The sequence below is a fragment of the Amblyomma americanum genome, chromosome 1 (assembly GCF_052857255.1).
Source record: "Amblyomma americanum isolate KBUSLIRL-KWMA chromosome 1, ASM5285725v1, whole genome shotgun sequence".
Lineage (NCBI taxonomy): Eukaryota > Metazoa > Arthropoda > Arachnida > Ixodida > Ixodidae > Amblyomma > Amblyomma americanum.
Genome location: NC_135497.1, coordinates 473,879,059 through 473,896,941, shown reverse-complemented (window position 1 = coordinate 473,896,941; position 17,883 = coordinate 473,879,059). Strand labels below are relative to the sequence as shown.

The window sequence follows — 17,883 nt, the reverse complement described above, 5'->3', positions numbered from 1 at the left end:
ACCGAAAATTTGAGCTATAAAAGCGAGCACGAAACAACGAGAGTTCATTGTGTGAGCGTGTGCCTGAGGAAGGATTGCGCATAAAAGGTTTGAACACAAAACGCACTGATCATGGTGCTTGCATGAGGCCAGCAAAACGGCGATATCGATACGAGATAAAATTCCGCAGCTGGCGCTTCTAGCCCTCGCAATGAAAAGAGGCAGGATTGATTTTTCCCTTTGCAAAACAAACATCTAGTAGACCCGCGCAGTTACATCCGCGGTTGCTGCGTTTTTCCCGGTGCTATGTTTTTTTTTTTCCATATGAGCCAGGTAGTCCATCTGCCACAGAAACCCCTGCAACTGAAATTCGATCGCCTATATCTGTTACATAATGCAATTGTTGCATAATTCCCTTGTCGTATGTCGAGAAAGTCATCTCACGATGGTAGTTTACACCATCCCGGAATTCGTTCAATGCGCGTGTAATGGCGACGCCGGCCTGAAAAACCGAGACTATACACGTAAGTATACTCTATATCGGCGCTTGTTCGCCGCTGCGTTCGGCGACTTCTGGAAGGAAGCACACAGGCCAACGCCAACACACTTACAGACTGTGATTTTTGTGCGCCTGTTGGCACAGTTACATCGCCGCTGCGGCGCTAGCGCGAACGACCCAAAGCACAAAAACGAAACTATGCCGTGGCAGCTAGACGGCACAAGCAGCGCTGTACGAAATGCGGTTGCATAGGTTGGCTCCGACAATTTTGTTTCTGCCATCCGCTTTATTCTTGTCACCTAGCTGCACCCCTTCATTCACCGTTATTTATTCACATCCCAAGATACTTGTACTCATCCACGACTTCTAGTGTGAACCATTGTATTCTATGCTGGCCGCCCTCATCATTAAATATCATGACAGCAGATTTTTTTCCTTACTAAACTTCAAACCTAATCTCCCTCTGTACCACAGATGGTAATCAACTTCTGCAAATCTTCCTTATTGTCAGCCATTAGCACTACATCATCCGCGTACATTAGTCCCGGTAATGACTGTTTAATCCATTCTCCTTGCTTGAAAAAAGAAGGGTTGAAGCCCAAGTCCGCTCCTCTCTAGTTTGGTCTCTAACCCTTGCAGGAACATGAACAACAATTAAAGGAGACAGAGGACATCCTTGCTTAAGCCCCCGCTGTATGTCTATAGGCCCTGACAATAATAATAATTGGCTTGGGGGGAAAGGAAACGGTGTAGTATCTGTCTCGTACATCGTTGGACACCTGAACGGCGCCGTAAGGAGGGAGCGAAAGAAGAAAAGAAGAAGAGGTGCCGTAGTGGAGGGCTCCGGAATAATTTCGACCACCTGGGGATCTTTAACATGCACTGACATCGCACAGCACATGCTGTGCGGTTTTTTCTTATTTTATAAGCACTCTGTTACCTTTATATATATCTTTTAAAAGATTAATTACTCCATCTTCCACATCCAATGTGCCCAGTATGTCCCACAAATCCTATTGAATAACGTTGCTGTAGGCTCGCCTGATATCCAGAAATGCTAGCCAAAGGGGCCTGTGTTCCTTTTCAGCAATCTCTATATAATGCGTCAATGAAAAAAGATTGTCCTAGCTCCAACCTCCTCTGTTTCCGGAACCCATTGTGTAGCTCCCCTAGCACCCCCTCGTTCTCCACCAAAGCCTGCAGTCTGTCCTTTATAATCTGCCTCACCACCCTATAAACCACACACTTCACTGTTATGGGACGGTATTTGCTTATATCAGCTTTGTCCCCCTTTCCCCTATATATCATGTTCATTCTACTTGATCGCCATTCATTGGGGGCTTTGCCACCCACTATCATTTTGTTCACTAACTCTATTAATGTTTGCTTGGATTTTGGTCCTAGCTTCTTTATTACCATAATCGGAATACCATCTGGTCCTGTCGACGTGCCACTAGCAGCCTTCTCTTGTAACGCGAGCGCATGGTTGCGCTCTCTGGAGGGCCACTGCATCCGACACGGCCGCGCATCGAAGCGAAGTGGCAGATGACGCGAAGCGCCACGCCCAGGTCCAACTTGTCCTGCGCCACTCGGCTGCGATGAGTGGCCGTGTCGGATGCAGTGGCCCTCCAGAGAGTGCAGCCACGCACTCGCGTGTTCAGGGTGGACGACCCTGTACGTATGGGACCGCTGCTCGCTTCGACCGACAAATGCCTCGGGGACTGCAGAACCACAGTGTCTGATTGTATTTCGGACCATTGCCACACGTAAAGAATTCACATTACTAACTTGCCTATACACTGCACAAATCAGGATGAAAGCTCGGAACGGATGAGCGCACATATGCCCACCCGACCAACCCATAAATTACGCAAAATGAAAGCGTATTTCATACAAGATTTTCCTGAGAAAGCTTCGAAAAGACTCATTTTTCTGGAGCGCCTTCGAAGGCACAGGCTCTACACAAGTGCGAGCACACAAACCACACAAGCGTCCTTTCACAACGAATGTACCACACCACACGTCCAGAGCATCCAGAGGCCGACCAAATAAGTGAGTGATGCGAAACGCCCGCACGACCGCGATCCACAAATCACAAATGACGCCAAGCCAATCTATAATCCACGGGTGAAAATAACGCTTCCGTTATTACGACCAGGTCGGAATAACGATTTGGCTCGGTTTTCCGTTATTTTCACCTGGTCGAAATAACGCCAGCCCCTGTGCACGTTGCATGTCTACTACCCCGTCTCGCGCTTTTGTCAATCTTGTTTATCATGTTGCGGTGCGGGCGCTTCGTTGGTTCCGTTCAAATCTCGGGCGCTGGTTGATATTCGGGATGGCGGACGGGAACACCGCGCCCATTTGCCATTGTAATCGGCGGTAGAGGTGATGAAAGCGGCCTGGGCAGAGGTGACGGCCACAGGCGTGCGGAACTGCTTCCACAAGGCCGGCTTTGTTGAGTGTCCGATGTCGAGCCTGATGCTTCGGAAGATGACCAGCCCGGCGGCGATTTGTGGCAGCTCATCGTCGACTCTGATATGGGGGGTCATGACATTGGTTGGAATGATTGTTTCTGTCGATGACGACGCCGACAACGCGGAACCGTGCACGGACGAGGGCATCGTTTCTGAAGCACGGGTAGAGAGTGACGTGGAGGAATCTGATGAGGATGAAACTTCGGAGCGAGCACCCAAAAGCGCGCCTCTTGCAATGTGCTACACAGAGAGCCTCAGGCAACTTGTCTCTGCCAAGGGCCTCGGCGAAGAGCACGCTTCTGCTTTAAATAAACTGGAAACCTCCCTAATCGGATCTGCGCTGCAGAAACAAACGTATATCACGGACTTTTTCGCAAAGAAAAAATTTAGCATTGACAAGCAACTGTATTTAAAGCTGTGGTCCACTTACTACGAACTTCGGGATATAACGAACGGACGCCGCGTGACGCTCATGTTCATTATAAGCGGGCTCGACTAAAGGTATGGGGCAGGCTTGGAGCCCACCTTAGATGTTTGGGGGAGGGGGCACCCTCCCGCCCCCCGGGGCCCTTGTGCGCAAGCCTAAGCCTATGGGGGAGCGGGCGTTAATGTGCGAGGAGTGTTTGGGAAGCAAAAATGCTGTGTTGTCTGCAGGTATATTTTGAATCGAGGCTGCGGAAACGGCAAACTTAAAAATCTATTTGCACTGGAATGAAGTGTCACACAGCTGCCAAACTTGGTGGCAGTAATCAGGCATGAAAGGAAACCGTATAGTACAAATCTTGTAAGAATGTGGTAGCCTCGGAAATTCCCAGAGCTGCCCTAACATTTAAAAAGCACACACAAATGTGAGAAACCAGCGTGTCTTCAGGAAAATGCAGCAGTTTGCCCGAACAGCGAAATCCGTCTGTTAGCAAAAGCATGTCGTAACCACCGAAGCTGCAGTGTGCGCTGCAAAGCTAGCATGAAGTAGCAGGTTTCAGTTAAAAACCTGCTTTAAGTTATAGATTCATGACAAGGTTCGACCGACTGCCATCAGAACCAAACAGGTCTTCGCTTTGCGAGCTTTGACAGACAAGCGGAGGTTGCAGACCTGCTCTTGTACTCTGTCACGGCATGACACATTGCCCTCTGGGTGGACAAAGCCCCAGCAGCCCAGGGTGTGCAAACTGAGGAAAGCAGCAGCATGGAAATAGGCCAAGTTTTAATCGCACATAGTTCTTTGCGGTGGAATTCAACAATTACCGTGGGCTATGAGACACGACGTAGTGGCGGGCTCCAGATAAATTTCAACCACCTGGAGTTAGTTCTCAGAGGTGCAGTCACATCGCACAGCAAACCGGCGTTTTCGCACTTCACCGCCGTCGATTTGCGGCCACAGTGGCAGAGATTCAAGCATGCGACCAATAATTCAACAGTCAAATGTCAGCCATTCAGGTACCATGGCAGGCAGACTGCAGAAAAGATTCCTTACTCTCGTAAAGGTAGAAAATAAAAAATTCTGCTCTGTAATATCAGGATTTCTATTTTTCCCTGTGTGGCCAATCCCCCACGTGGGTATACGCCAATTACAAAGGGTTCAACAGCTACAACTCAGACAGCGCTTAGGTTTTCTGATGCAGCGCGACTACTTCTGCCTGAACTTAAGGTTTCGTGCATGCCTGCATCGTACTCACACTGATAGCTGCCACAGTCAGTTGGTGGCTGGACAATACTATGTACTGATATGCACTTTGATTACACCTTGCTAGCATAATGCATGGCAGCTAAAAGTACTGAAATTACTGGGCAGAACATAAAGAGGCAGCCTGGAAGCACGCGTTTCAATGCACATGAGATGAAGTGACGACTCTTGACAATATGTCTGTAAATGTTTACCATTCGAAAGAGATTTGACAAAACAGTGCAGCCAGTGAGCTTCATTATGAAGTCAAGGCACACTCATTTCACTGGCAGGGCTGGTGAATCAGACGTCCCAGCTTCAGTTACGCTAAAATAGGCTTTATTACAAGTATTGTGCAACACGCACAGCTTGTGGGAGACAACACAATCATTTGTGGCACAGCGCTTATCACAAACTGAAACCGCAGTGCCCCGGCACAGCAGCTAATGCAAAAGTACACCATCAGGTTCGTCTAAAAAGTAGACAGCCGCACATTTCATATTTCTGCATCTCAAACAACTTTTAGTCATGAGAATACAGCAACCCAACACAGCAGTGAGAACACATCAGAAAAAGTGGAGCTTGACACAGTGCACAAAAAAATTCTTAACCAAAACACTCTGTCTGTCACAAAACTTCCATGACAAGTCCATGTGCCAAAGACAGTGTATATTTCAAAACAACTACCAAAAAAGAAGACTTAAAACCTGCTCTACACAGAACTGCCATTCTCTGCAAGCAGCGTAACAATGGGGCTCTTAACCATACAGCCCAGTCAATTTTTCAGCACAAGTAGACTATTGTAAACACATTTGTAAATAAGGAGAATATGAACAAGCTTTGCCTTCTGTCACACACTAGTGCAATAAGTGTGTTATAACCTGCGCACACAACAAAGCTATCACCTTAGCTCAAGCAGCCCAATAGGGGGTGGGCAGATGCTTTTTTACAGAGCACCTACATGGCAGGCAAAAAAACTGCAAGACAAAGAGAATCATGAAATAGATAGATCATGCATCATGCATAGCATCATGCAAAAGATTTCAAACATCTTGCATACGACTCAGTGACCCGATTTTGCTGGCAAAATCAGTTGTGCAGGCATACAAGATTAGAACACACACCCACCACAAACGACAAGCTTATGCAATTTAATCCAGCACTTGAGTGGGAAACCGACAGTCTTTAATGGCATCCTGGCTACATAGCTATACAGGTGTCTTACCAAAGAATATTAGCAATACTTAAAAGGAGTTCTTTTTCTTATTATTTACAAATTATTTTTTTTTATTTCAGGAGTACAACCCGAGGCAAACATCACAAAGGTGGGACGTGTTAATAGAACCTAATTAGTCAGAGATCTGTAGCTTGCCATTAATAATAGCCCCATCAGTTTTAGTTTTTCAAACCGCAATGCTCATCAGAACTGTAGCACAGCGAATTCTGTCCCTACACATGAATCAAACTAAAGCTGCTTTGTCACGTGCAGTTTTTCAAAGCACCTGGACTATTGGTCAGGAGGAGAGAGTGTGACATAAGACGCACACCTGCAGGTGTGGCTACATGAGTAAAGACAGAATTCCTTGTGCTTCAGCACTGACAAGAATTGCATTTTCGAAAACCAGAAACTGATGATTTAAATGCTTTTAACACCCTTTGGTGAAACACCCAGTAGATGAGCGGCAAAATGCGATTTATGGGCTGGTGCTAACTTCAGTTTAAGTGTAGTTTCCCACAGCAGCCCTAGACTGAGAAAGCACAGCTAAGTACAACAAAGAAGTGACTGAATGGCACCACGGCTTTGCTCTGCAGGGTGCAAGAAGTGAGAGAAAGAAGAACTGTCACTGTGTGCCACAGAGGCCTCATGCAAGTCAAGGAATGACTGCCAAACATACGGGGCCTTCTCACAGTCAACTACCACATGAAGCAGTCCCTTATCCACGTAGCATTTCTTTCCAGCAGAAGGTTACAAAACATACAAATTAAACTCTCTTACCCCTCATGTTTGTCGATGGACATAAGAGAACACCAAAAAAAAAAAAAAACTGCACCAAGGCAAGCAGCACATCATGCGACAGTGCAATCAGGGACACAAGCCTCCAGGATCCACGAGCGTCACGTGAAGCACACAGCTGCGTTACTGGCCAGTGGCTCAATACTATAATAGTGCAAGTAGAAGTTGGGTTGCGGTGAAATGAGGCGATCATCACAAGCCATGGCACCTGTATGCTCAGGGTGCCATTCGTGCGTCTTGGAGCTTCCATCCCCGACAGTACAGCTTCCTCGTGTCTTCATTCATCCCTTATTTCGCTTAAACACATACCCACGCTAAATTTACGCACCACAGTAACACAAAACCTGCTGCAACTGCTTGCTAGGATGTAATTAGCAAGCAATGGTTTCACTACAACACCCATAGCCAACCACCTGGAGACACAGGCATCTGCACTGTTCTCATACAACCCTGTGCGGCTGGGCTGTGCAAGCCCCACCAAGACAAGAAAACGCTATGACATACTTATATATCAAACAGTATTCTCGCTTTTGCCTTCACCAAATGCCAACTAATTGCATTTTTTTTAGAAGTGCTACGAAATGACCAACTAATCTCGCAACACCACCACAGTAGTCAAGGTCTTTGATAAATGCCACGAAGCAGCCACGGCTGGAAGTGCACATCAAAACTGTCGCAAATGCATTCTGAATAAACCAGGAATTTGGCTAAGACAGGGGTGGAACCACAAACATGTACCTAGATCTTGCAGCAGCTCCAGGAGCAATTTTAAAATAGGCTTGAAGCAGCACAGGCAACAGTATATACAACTACTTTTTCTAGGATCTATTAAGCCAGCCATGCTCAGACGTCAATGCAACATTATTGGTAAACAATGGCCAATCTCACAAGCAGACAGCTGGACACCCGTGAAACCTCCCAAGTTCTCGGTACTTTGACCATCACATGCTGCTTCCATTCTATTCCTGGCCTCAGCCTGACCAAAAGGCACTGCAAGTGGTTTCAATGACGTGCCTTCAAGACAATTCCAGGCAGTCATCACCAAAGCTGCTGGCAATTACTATTTCATACTGCTAGCCACTAGTCCAAATAAGCGTTACTATGAGACAGCGCTTGACAATGTCAGCTGCCCCATGAGTGTATTCACTCAAGTGCATGCCCACAAAGACTTTTTTCCACTGTTTTCCTTGCTGCGTTGGGATATTCACCAGCAGGGCAAACAAGAATGCAATAAAGATATTCATACTTTATGAGCCTCCTTAACAGGAGACCAGAAGGCTTGCCACTTACAAACTTCCACCTTACCAAAACACATTACCATGCGCATGCCGAGAAGTAAACACTGTTCTGTGAAATCTGTCACTCGAGAATGCAACACAGCTGGGTACGAGACTTGTACTAAGGTTGCCACAAGCCTCAACATAGTAACACGGACTGCTGACATCATGATACTCTGAAACCATGCGTGGCTAAAGTGGTGAAATTGGCTCGGTGCCAAAAGGACAGTGCAGATTGACCATAGAGAAAACGTAAAGACTGTCACCTTGCAGAAAGCAAGGCAGAGAGGAAAGGAATGACAAAACGTACATCTTCATGCACAAAGCACGTGATACAAAGCCAAAGCCACTCGAACAGACCGGTCACCTTGAGAGAAGCGTGCTTTACAGACTGGCTATAGGCAGGCACGAAAAAAAGAACACCGCTTTATATTGCCAAGCTTGTGCAAATCTCCAGCAAACAGGCAAGTGATGCCAACCATGTCCCCCATCCACAAGTCCCTAGTCTGTCTGCACTTTATCTGTTACATCAGCATGAAGGCAATTTTCTCTGAATGCTCAATACACCTTGCATTTTGTGGGATACCATAAGCAATGACTGCTAAACGTCATTGCATGTTAAAAAAAAAAGGTGCCCAAGAAGAAAATGATGAAAGCACAATGAATAAAATGGTTCAATACAAATGACTGGAACAATGTACAAGACAAGCTAATTAACAAAAGTGTGCAGAGGAGCTGACTTAACGATTCAGCATGAACAATTCTATCTGAGCAAATATTTCAGTTCTGCGATATTCATCAGTATACAAAAAGTTTTTGTCTTGTTTTTTTTCACCGGCCACACTCGCAGAACAAACGAACTGAAAAGTGAACGGAAGTCACTTAATGCCAAAGCCATAAAAATAAAAATTTTCTCCAATGTGTAAGAAAAAAATTTTGAATTTGATGTCTTCCTGTTCAGTTAAATTTGCACAAAAGCTTACGAGAAGCTCGGAATGTTTTACAATTTGCACTTAATAAATCTTCTTCAACAATCCTGTCAACTTGGAAAGTGCAGCGAGAAGCTCACAGGTGAAGCCAATCACTTCTAAAAGCAAGTGTGCACTATGCTTTGAACCGATATGGTAGCACCTGCATGCCCTTGATTCCAAATTGAAGAAAATTTCACCAGCTCTAATCATGCTCCAAGGGTTTCTGCCAAGAATTAAGCACCCCTTTCAAGCCACCTAAACTGCGATGTGGCCTGACATGGACAGTAGAGTGCACAACAGCAGTAACAACATGTCTGCAGATGTGGATGGACCTTCGAGACTTGTTTTTTTCAGCCTGCACTGCACTGGCACTCAAAGCCAGTCCAGCACCCGTCTGAGCTCCCGTCAGCCAGGGCCAGACAAAGGGTTGCCATCTGCTTTGAGTGACGACAGTCAGGAGAGTTTGGGAGGAGTCCAGTGAGGGCAACAGAATTCGGCAGATAACCAAAGAACAACTCACGCAGCCAGCAAAAGCAAAACGAATTAAAACACCATCGTTGTCACCCACGTCACCAGCTTCCAGAAAGCCTAGCTAGGGCACGGCCCATGGACACCTTGGAAAACCAGGCGTCGCCCACAGCAGCAGTATTTGCGGCCAGACACAAATAAGACAGCAGGTCTTTTCCAACACACTCTTATTGAGCGCGACATTCAAATTGCTGGCCACAGCCCTAGCTTTGTCAGAGCACCGCTGTGTCTACCACAGGCAGCATGCATCCTACAGCGACCATAGGGGGGAACCTTTCCCCTGTCAGGTGCCTAGGGTGTCAGTATTCGTCCTCGTCTTCCTCGTTGACACGGCTCATCTGCTGCTGCTGCAGCTGCTGCTGTGCCACCTGCTGCATCTGCGTCCACTCCTGCTGCGCCAGCTCCGCCTGCTGTTGCCGCGCCTGCAGAGGAACCACGCCAGTGAGTCCAATATACCCAATCCACCAGAAATCTGTAATGTGTAAATGCTGCTTTATGCATTTAGGCTATCGTTTCACAAAAAATTTCCGCCTTCTCTGCCACAAAATTCTCTGGTCAAGAGCCGTGATGTCATTAATACAACATGACCACCAGGCCAACCATAAGGCACTGCCTGAGGAACCCCAAAATTTGTAAGTTGGCCCCCCTCCAGGAATTCCAAAGAACCCACAAAATTTTGGAAGCAGGCCCACCGCAGAAAATGAATTTAGGTGATTAGTGGGTGTATTAAGGTGGATTAGTGGGCCAGATTAGTAAAACCCCATATCATGACCCAACAGAAGGTACTTTAACATTATATAAGGTGATGACTCATGTTTACCATATAAGGGCAATGCAACCGGTTCCAACTGGAGTTTTAGCGGGGAAATCACAATAACATTATACACCCATTGTAGACACCATAGCGGGCAACCTAAAGGCTATCGCATTTTCTTCTTTAAGAATGTGGTTAAGAGGACCCCCAATTTCCTTTTTGCACAGTAACAGCTGTTAAGACCATGTCTGCCACTTCTTTGGCATCGTAACACTGAGGAGTGCGAGAACGGAAGGGGAGAGAAAACAAGCGCGGCACACAATACTTAAGGCCCCTAACTTTCAGCAGAGAAAAATTTTAAATTCCGGTGATTGAAAACAAAGAAGCCGTGAAATTTCACGGGACTAATCAAATAATGGTTCAGAATGCACTTTGCATAATATTTGGAACCAAGGTATGAATATAGCGTGAAAATTCGTTTCCAACCTTTCCAACGTAGCTAAAGTGACCTTCAACATCAGGCTAGAGAGTTGAAAGAAAAACCCAGCCTTTTAACGAGTTTGGGGCCAAACGTGCAGCGTGCAAGTGCAACAGACAAGGTGGCTATGGGTACACAAAGGAAATCTGTAGGTTCAGTATAAAAAGAAGACACTGAGAGTTGACTGGAATAGGAAAGCAAAGGAAGGGCAAGCAGGAGAGGGACTGGGCATCTCAAAACACAGAGCAGCGATGGCAAGGCAGTTACGGCGGCTGCTGCCAAGTGGGAGGCTGCGTGCATTGAGGTATCAGAGCCTTGGCTTCACTGAACTGCAGCATGTGTATCTGATCCGTTGTCTCTGAAATAACCCAGACGCATCTCCTGCTTCTGTATTTTGGTAAGCCATCTGCATTTTTGTGGGGAGTTTTAGTTGGCCTGAACAGTCTGAGATTAGTTTATAAGCATAATAATTAGGGGTGTGCGAATATTGAAATTTTTGAATACGAATCGAATACGAATATGAAGAAAAAATGGCTTCGAATATTGAATATCTGGTCAGCACACAAAAAATAAATTCAGAAAAGATAAACAGGCAAATATTGTTGCTCATATTTTTTTTTTCAAAACAGTATATGGCCTTTGCAACTGAAATAAACAAAACTAGACTGCCTGAGCACCATATAAAAAAAAGAACATATGTGCAGAAATGTATACTACTAAACAGTATCCAACCTGCAATGTGGTCAGGCAAAATGAAATCCATCACATGACAAGACTGGAACCAAAAATAACATGATGGCTTGTAAAACCTCATTAATTCGAAGTTCAAGAACCGACAGAAATGCCCGGGTTATTCGAAAGTCGATTTATAAAACAAACTACCGAAAATGCGGTAGTCTTATGAGACGGCTCTATCGTGCAAACACCTGTAATCCCGTGACGAGCACAGAGTTTCGGCGTGCTGGAAGACATCGCGGAAGGCACGAGCAGACGACTTTCACGGCTACCGGAAGTATGTTTGTGACGTCGTGGCTGCCGTGGCTCCAGCAAATGACAGCGTGTGGGGGCCTGTCGACATCACAGAACTAGTGACGTCTATTTTCATGATTTTAGTTGCAAAATCCGTCACTACGAGGACACCAATCGGCACGCGAATTTTGAAAAACACGGTTTTCAAAAATTCATAATAAATTGCCGGCCCAGTTCCGAAGACTCATATTTAGTGTGAATGCTCCTCAGCATCACTTCTAAGCATTGAAAACATTTACAAGCGACTTTTAATTCACTGCATAGTCCCTTTAGCCATACTAAGAACTCCTGCCACTAGTGATGTCATAGGGAGACAGACAACAGGTGAAGTGCACCACACTTACTGCTTCGCCCCCTCATTGTGCCTGTCACACCATCAACTGCCTTAAATATCTATAAGTGACAGTAAGTGACACAGGGTCCCATGCGGATGAACACCCCTTACTACGAGTTAATAAACACTATTGAGTTGCACCAGCATTTTGCACCACAAGGGTAACTCCCGAATGAATTTTTTTTTTTTCCTACGCACTTTCACTGCCTTCCTCAAGCGATGAATAGCAGTGCACCTGTGACAAAAACTCGCTTCAACCCTCAACGAAATTATAAGGTTGCAGTGATGAAGCTACCGCAGGAAACGTACAATATGCGTCACCCTTGTGTAAAGCGTTCAAGCAGCGCAAGGCACACCAAATAAGCTGACACCTTGCTGCAGCTACTGGGTTCCTCAGCAACTTTTGCACACAAGTAGAGCCGCATAAGCCAGGCTGGAACTAGCACTCTACCCAAAAAACCATCAGCTACTGTCTAATTTCAATTTTCATTGATTGGTGCTCAACCCATCTGCACAAGGTTGACGCACACTGTCTGCTGTCAGCGCGCTGCTTGCGAGCGACAGCTGCACAGGAGGCGGAGTTTCTAATGGGCAGGCGACGCACATCACGTTACCAGCTTGGCCAGCAGGGCATAACTTGATGCTCGCCATTCAAACTTGTAAAATCACTGCTCATTCATCACCAGCCATGTGCAATAGTTCCACCTTAAACGCTGCCCCTCTCTCCCGTTTACCATGATTCTGCTTCCACTTTATATACAGTTGAACCTCGATATTATGAAGAAGTACTTTTAAGAAAAAACTTTCGTTATCTCGTGAACTTTGTTGCAACAAAGTTTTTGTTTTTCAGTGGCCCAAATGATACTATGCACTCTTAAAATCTTCCCATTCCATTTTATTTTGCCCCTGTGTGCTCGTGATGACATTACAAGCGATTTTAGAAGAAACACTAAGCAAAATAGGCGGAGAGAGTAGTTCAATAAAGCTCAGTTACCTTGAAATTGCATATCTCAAAATATCGGATTAGTCACAATTTTTTGCGGAGCTGAGCTGCTCACCAAGGCACCGTGCAGTTATATTACCCTTTACCCTGAAGTATTTTCTCAACGAATTCCGGATATTTTGAAATCTTGACCGATAGCTGGAGGTAAATGCCGCCACTGAAAAAGTATCCCAAGCTTCGTGCGTTGCTACAGAGACTGCCAGAAAGCGGGCGCCTTGCCCCGATACGAAACCAAGTGACGCAGTGAAACGCCATTAATGGCGTCAAGCAACACCGCGACCCATAACGTTCTCTCACGGGTTGACGAGAACGGGACATGAAAGCAGGAGGTTCCTGCAAAATAACACAGCTGGTTTGGCTTGCTTTGTGCACCGTCATCGGCAGTGTGTGCGCGTGTGCCAGACACGGTCTAGCGACCGTCAACTATGTCCACACTCTATGGGAACGAGCGTAATGGTATGGCTTGGTTTGACGGGTTTAATGCCACAAAACGACACCGGCTATGAGGGCCGCCGTAATGGAGGGCCCCGGAAATTTCGACTACCTGCGATTCTTGAACGTGCACTGACGTCGCACAGTACAGTCAAATCTCGTTACAGTGAACCTCAGATTAACTATTTTTTCAGAATTACGAACATTTCGAAAATCGCCTTCCGAAGGCCCATGCTTTCAGTGTAAAAATTTTTCAGTACTACGAATTTCAAAATACCGAATACAGTAAAATCTCGTTACTACGAACATCAGACTAACGAAATTTACGAATTTTTTTTAAATCCCCGCCAAAATGCCTATACTTTCAATGTAAAAAACTTTCAGTACTACGAATTTCAAATTACCGAATATTTCAGAATAACGTATGTAATTTAATCTTGCATTCGTCGCAAGACGCTTCGTTATTACGAAGTTCCGTACCAAATCCCTGAAGCTGACGCCAGTCATCATCATCCGCTTAAAGAAAAAGCGGACATTCTGTCGCAGCTGCTGGAAAAAAGCAAGCGGACTTGTGCAGGGAGCTTGACATTGCACCGTCAACAATGGCAACGATGCTCAAAGATCGGGACAAGATCATAAAACTACATCGAGAGTCGCAGCTGGCTCCCTCAAGAAAACGTCTGCGGCTGGACAACTACCGTGGACAGCGACTTATGTGGACAGCGACTTTCGAATTATGTGGATAGCGACAGCGCGGCGGCTACATCCGCGGAGCTCACCACCGAAGACATCGTGAATCAAGTGCGTGAGCAAGAAGAATGTAGTAGCGACGAAGACGATGCCGACACTGGATCAGCGCACGAAGAGGAAGAGATTGTTTCCGGCTCGGATGTCCTAGTCTTTCTAGAGAAGACCCGATCATTCCTCGGGCGCTGCAAAGATGTCCCCGATGACGTGCACAGGAAGGTCGAGGATGTGGAGGCGTTCGCCCTGCAGCGCTTGTCGTCTACTCACCAGAAGAAGATAACAGACTTCGTCAAGCAATAAATTGTAGTTAAACTGTGCCCAGCGTTATCGTTTATCATTTACTTACCAACACGTAAATCTGCTGCAAAGGTACGTAATTTTAGTTCTTGTGATGCATTACTGACATGAAAATAATGGTTTTTCAGTACTACGATATTTCAAAATAATGATTTAAATTCGGTGGTCCCGTGAAGTTCGTTGTAACTGTAATTCAGAATAACGACTCCAATTTTATCGCTGTCACTCAAGTTTAATACCTCATTACTACGAATTTACATCCACCACAGAAAGGAAAGCGGCAAGTTTGGAACCGATCGAGGGCGTGGCCTCCGCGCTCAGCTCCGCCAGCGCTGCCAGAGCCAATCGCAGAGGCCACGTCGGGGGAAACGAGGTACGTGTTTCGTAGCCAAATCCAAACGTGCAGGTGGAATGCGTAACTAGGCCTACTTTTTCTTGCGCACTAATCTGAGCCTGTGGCCCACGCCGTTGTCTCTCACAGGTTGGTGAGAGACGTGTTGATATTCGGCTGCCGCGCGATCACTCTGCCCCTCGGACGACAATGAATTTTGCGGTGCCCACCAAAAAGGACCGAAAGCAGTTTTCGCTGCAGGATAAAGTCGTCATTCTTCGGGACATTGATGCCGGGAAAAGGCAGATCGATGTGAGCAAGGAGCTTGGAGTGGCGCCGTCGACCATTGCGACCACCTTGAAGGATCGTGCGAAAATAGTCGAGCTTCACCGGTGGTCTCAGCTTGCTCCAAGCAGGAAACGGCTGCGGCTCAGGAATTTTCAAAACGTGGATCAAGCAGTGTTGACGTGGTTCAAGGATGCCGGATTGCAAGGTGTGCCAGTGTTGGGGCCAATGCTACAGGAAAAAGTGCGGGAATTCGCCGCAGCGCTTGAAGTCACTGGTTTTGAAGCAAGTGCCGGGTGGCTCTACCGTTTTCGTCAGAGAAATGGGATCACCTGGCAGATGGCCTCCGGAGAAGAAAAAGCAGCAGACGCGGAGGGTGCCACAGCGTGGACGAACGGCCGCTTTCAAGAAATTGTGCAATCTTACTCCGAGGATGATATTTTAACCGCGTGCTTCTATCAGCTCCTCCCGGAGAAAACAATGCATTTTAAGGGCATGAGGTGCAAAGGCGGGAAGAAATCGAAGGTTCGCTTTCCGTGCTGTTCACCTGTAATGCAACTTATTACTTTATTTATTAGATACCTGCAGCGCCAGGAGGCATTACTGCAGGGGGGGAAACACAATGACTGCTGCTCGTTTGGCCGAAAGTACAGAGGATAACAAAAATACAATACAAATACAAAAATACAAATACAAAAAAATACAAAATACAACTAATAATAGATGAGGAAAAGCATGCACTGAAGGCGGACAACCGCGCTCCATGAATAAAATGACACTAATGAAATGAAAAGACACGCGCAAAAGAGCTGCGTGCCACGTCACACATCAGATAAGAATGCACAGAATTGACCTTCCGTGCAGCACTCAACGACGCCGGCCGGCAGCCTGTTCCACTCATTGATCGTCCGTGGAAAGTACGAGGCTTCGTAAATATCTGTCTTACATTTAATCTCTCGGATCTTCCACTGATGATCAAGTCGTCTAGAAAAAAAGTGAGGTTGAAGCAGGTCCCGGTCTTTGTCAATGCTCAACCTTCCAAAATAGATGCGATGCATGATTTGCAACCTCAAAAGGAGCTCAGGCCTCTCGTGATCGGGAAATATTTAAAACCTCGTTGCATGAAAAATGCAGTGTCACTGCAGTGTGACTACCGAGACAACAGCCGTGCTTGGATGACGCGCGATATCTTCTCTGAGTGGCTCCTCAAGGTCGACAGCGAAATGAAGGAAGGCAAGAAAATCCTCATGATTGTTGACAACTGCTCAGCGCATCTTGTGGACATTCGATCGACAAATGTGCGCCTCGAGCTCCTGCCTCCGAATTGCACTTCACTACTCCAGCCTCTAGATCAGGCGATAATTAAGAGCGTGAAGACAGAATTCCGAAAGCGCCTAGTTCAGCGGCTGCTGATTAACCTTGGAATGAACCAGCCAACTGCAATAAACATCAAGCAGGCCGCGGAGATGTTCACCGCGTCGTGGTGGAAGGTCAGTCCTACCACCATTCGAAACTGCTGGAGGAAGGCAGGTTTACTGAACACGCCAGCCAATCTGCAAAATCGCGAATACGAAGACAACGACAACGCAAGCGAGTTGTGGGAGGAGCCGCAAGAAAATCTCTCCACAGACCCTTCGGTGACATTCGATGATTACGTCGAATGAGACGCGGCTGCATGGACGGCGGCGGAGCTAACAACCGAGGACATCGTGAGCAGCGTTCGCGAGCCGGAGGATGGCAGTGACGACAACAACGTGGAGGCGGAGATCGCTGATCGTCCGGGCGACTGCGTCTCAAGCTCCGATGTCTTGAATGCCATTGGCAAGGTGCGTGTCTTCCTTGGAGCTTCTGTCAGTGTGCCCGAGGCGGTAGACAGAAAGTAGACGACATCGATTCGTTTGTCTTGCACCGTTTGTCCTCCATGAAGCAGAAAAAGATCACTGATTTTATCAAATAAATGCTGTGTGTTAACCGTGTGTATTTATTGGCCGGAAATGACTATTCCAAGCGTACCCGCTGCTGTAGAGCTGAAGTAGGTGATCTCTAATTATTGGCGCTACTCAACGCGATTTTCAATTTAACGACATTTAAAAATAACGAATGAATTTCGGTGGTCCCTTGAAATTCGTTATATCGAGATTTGACTGTACTTACAAGGGCGCCTTGCATTTCGCCTCCATTGAAACGTGGCCTTGGGATCAGCAGTCAAACACCCTAACCACTGAGCCACCGCAGCAGGGCGAGATGGGCACGTGTTATATCAAGCATTGTTCACAAACGAGCTTTGCACAAGGCAACCCACTTCATGGTGTGGTTATGAAGTCAGTTATTTTTGCCTGACGTTTGCTGAAGAGCGTCAGCACCGTGTGGCACTCGTAGGTTGCTACTGCTCCCAACGCTTGTTCATTGGTAGCAGTGGCTATCTTCACGTTTTTACAAGTACAATTCTTTAACTTTACAAAGTGGTGGAATTTGCCCAATTTTGTTTTTTGTGCTCGTTAAAACTACGCTGTATCGAAACTGAGGCGCGAAACTACTTCATTCAATCGAAGGAAAAAAAAACATGCATTTTAATGGAAGCAAGAAACTGAAATGTAAAAAGGCCATTGTATCGTCAACTTCATTACATCAAGGTTCGTTACACCGAGGTTCAACTGTAGGCGCTTTGAATAGCTGCCGAGCATGCAAGCACCGATTGACCTTATAGCCCGTCAGGGCGTGCCTGGCCAGCAGATGACTCCAATTTCAACGCTGCCTTTTTTTATTGATATTTGGAGGGGTCAAC

The 17,883-nt window shown here is 46.4% G+C and overlaps 1 protein-coding gene across 2 annotated transcripts in view; it reads right to left on the bottom strand.

Moving 5' to 3' along the window:
• Nucleotides 1-4,935: 4,935 nt before the first annotated feature.
• LOC144116051 (protein Dr1-like) overlaps nucleotides 4,936-17,883 on the bottom strand; it is a 65,224-nt gene continuing 52,276 nt past the window's right edge. For both annotated transcript variants that reach the window (XR_013311697.1, XM_077650711.1), the window contains one exon: nucleotides 4,936-9,830. Coding sequence is in view for 1 of the 2 variants with exons in the window: in XM_077650711.1 (XP_077506837.1) it covers nucleotides 9,708-9,830 (123 nt within the window). In the remaining variant the exon portion in view is untranslated. The remainder of the gene's footprint in view (nucleotides 9,831-17,883) is intronic.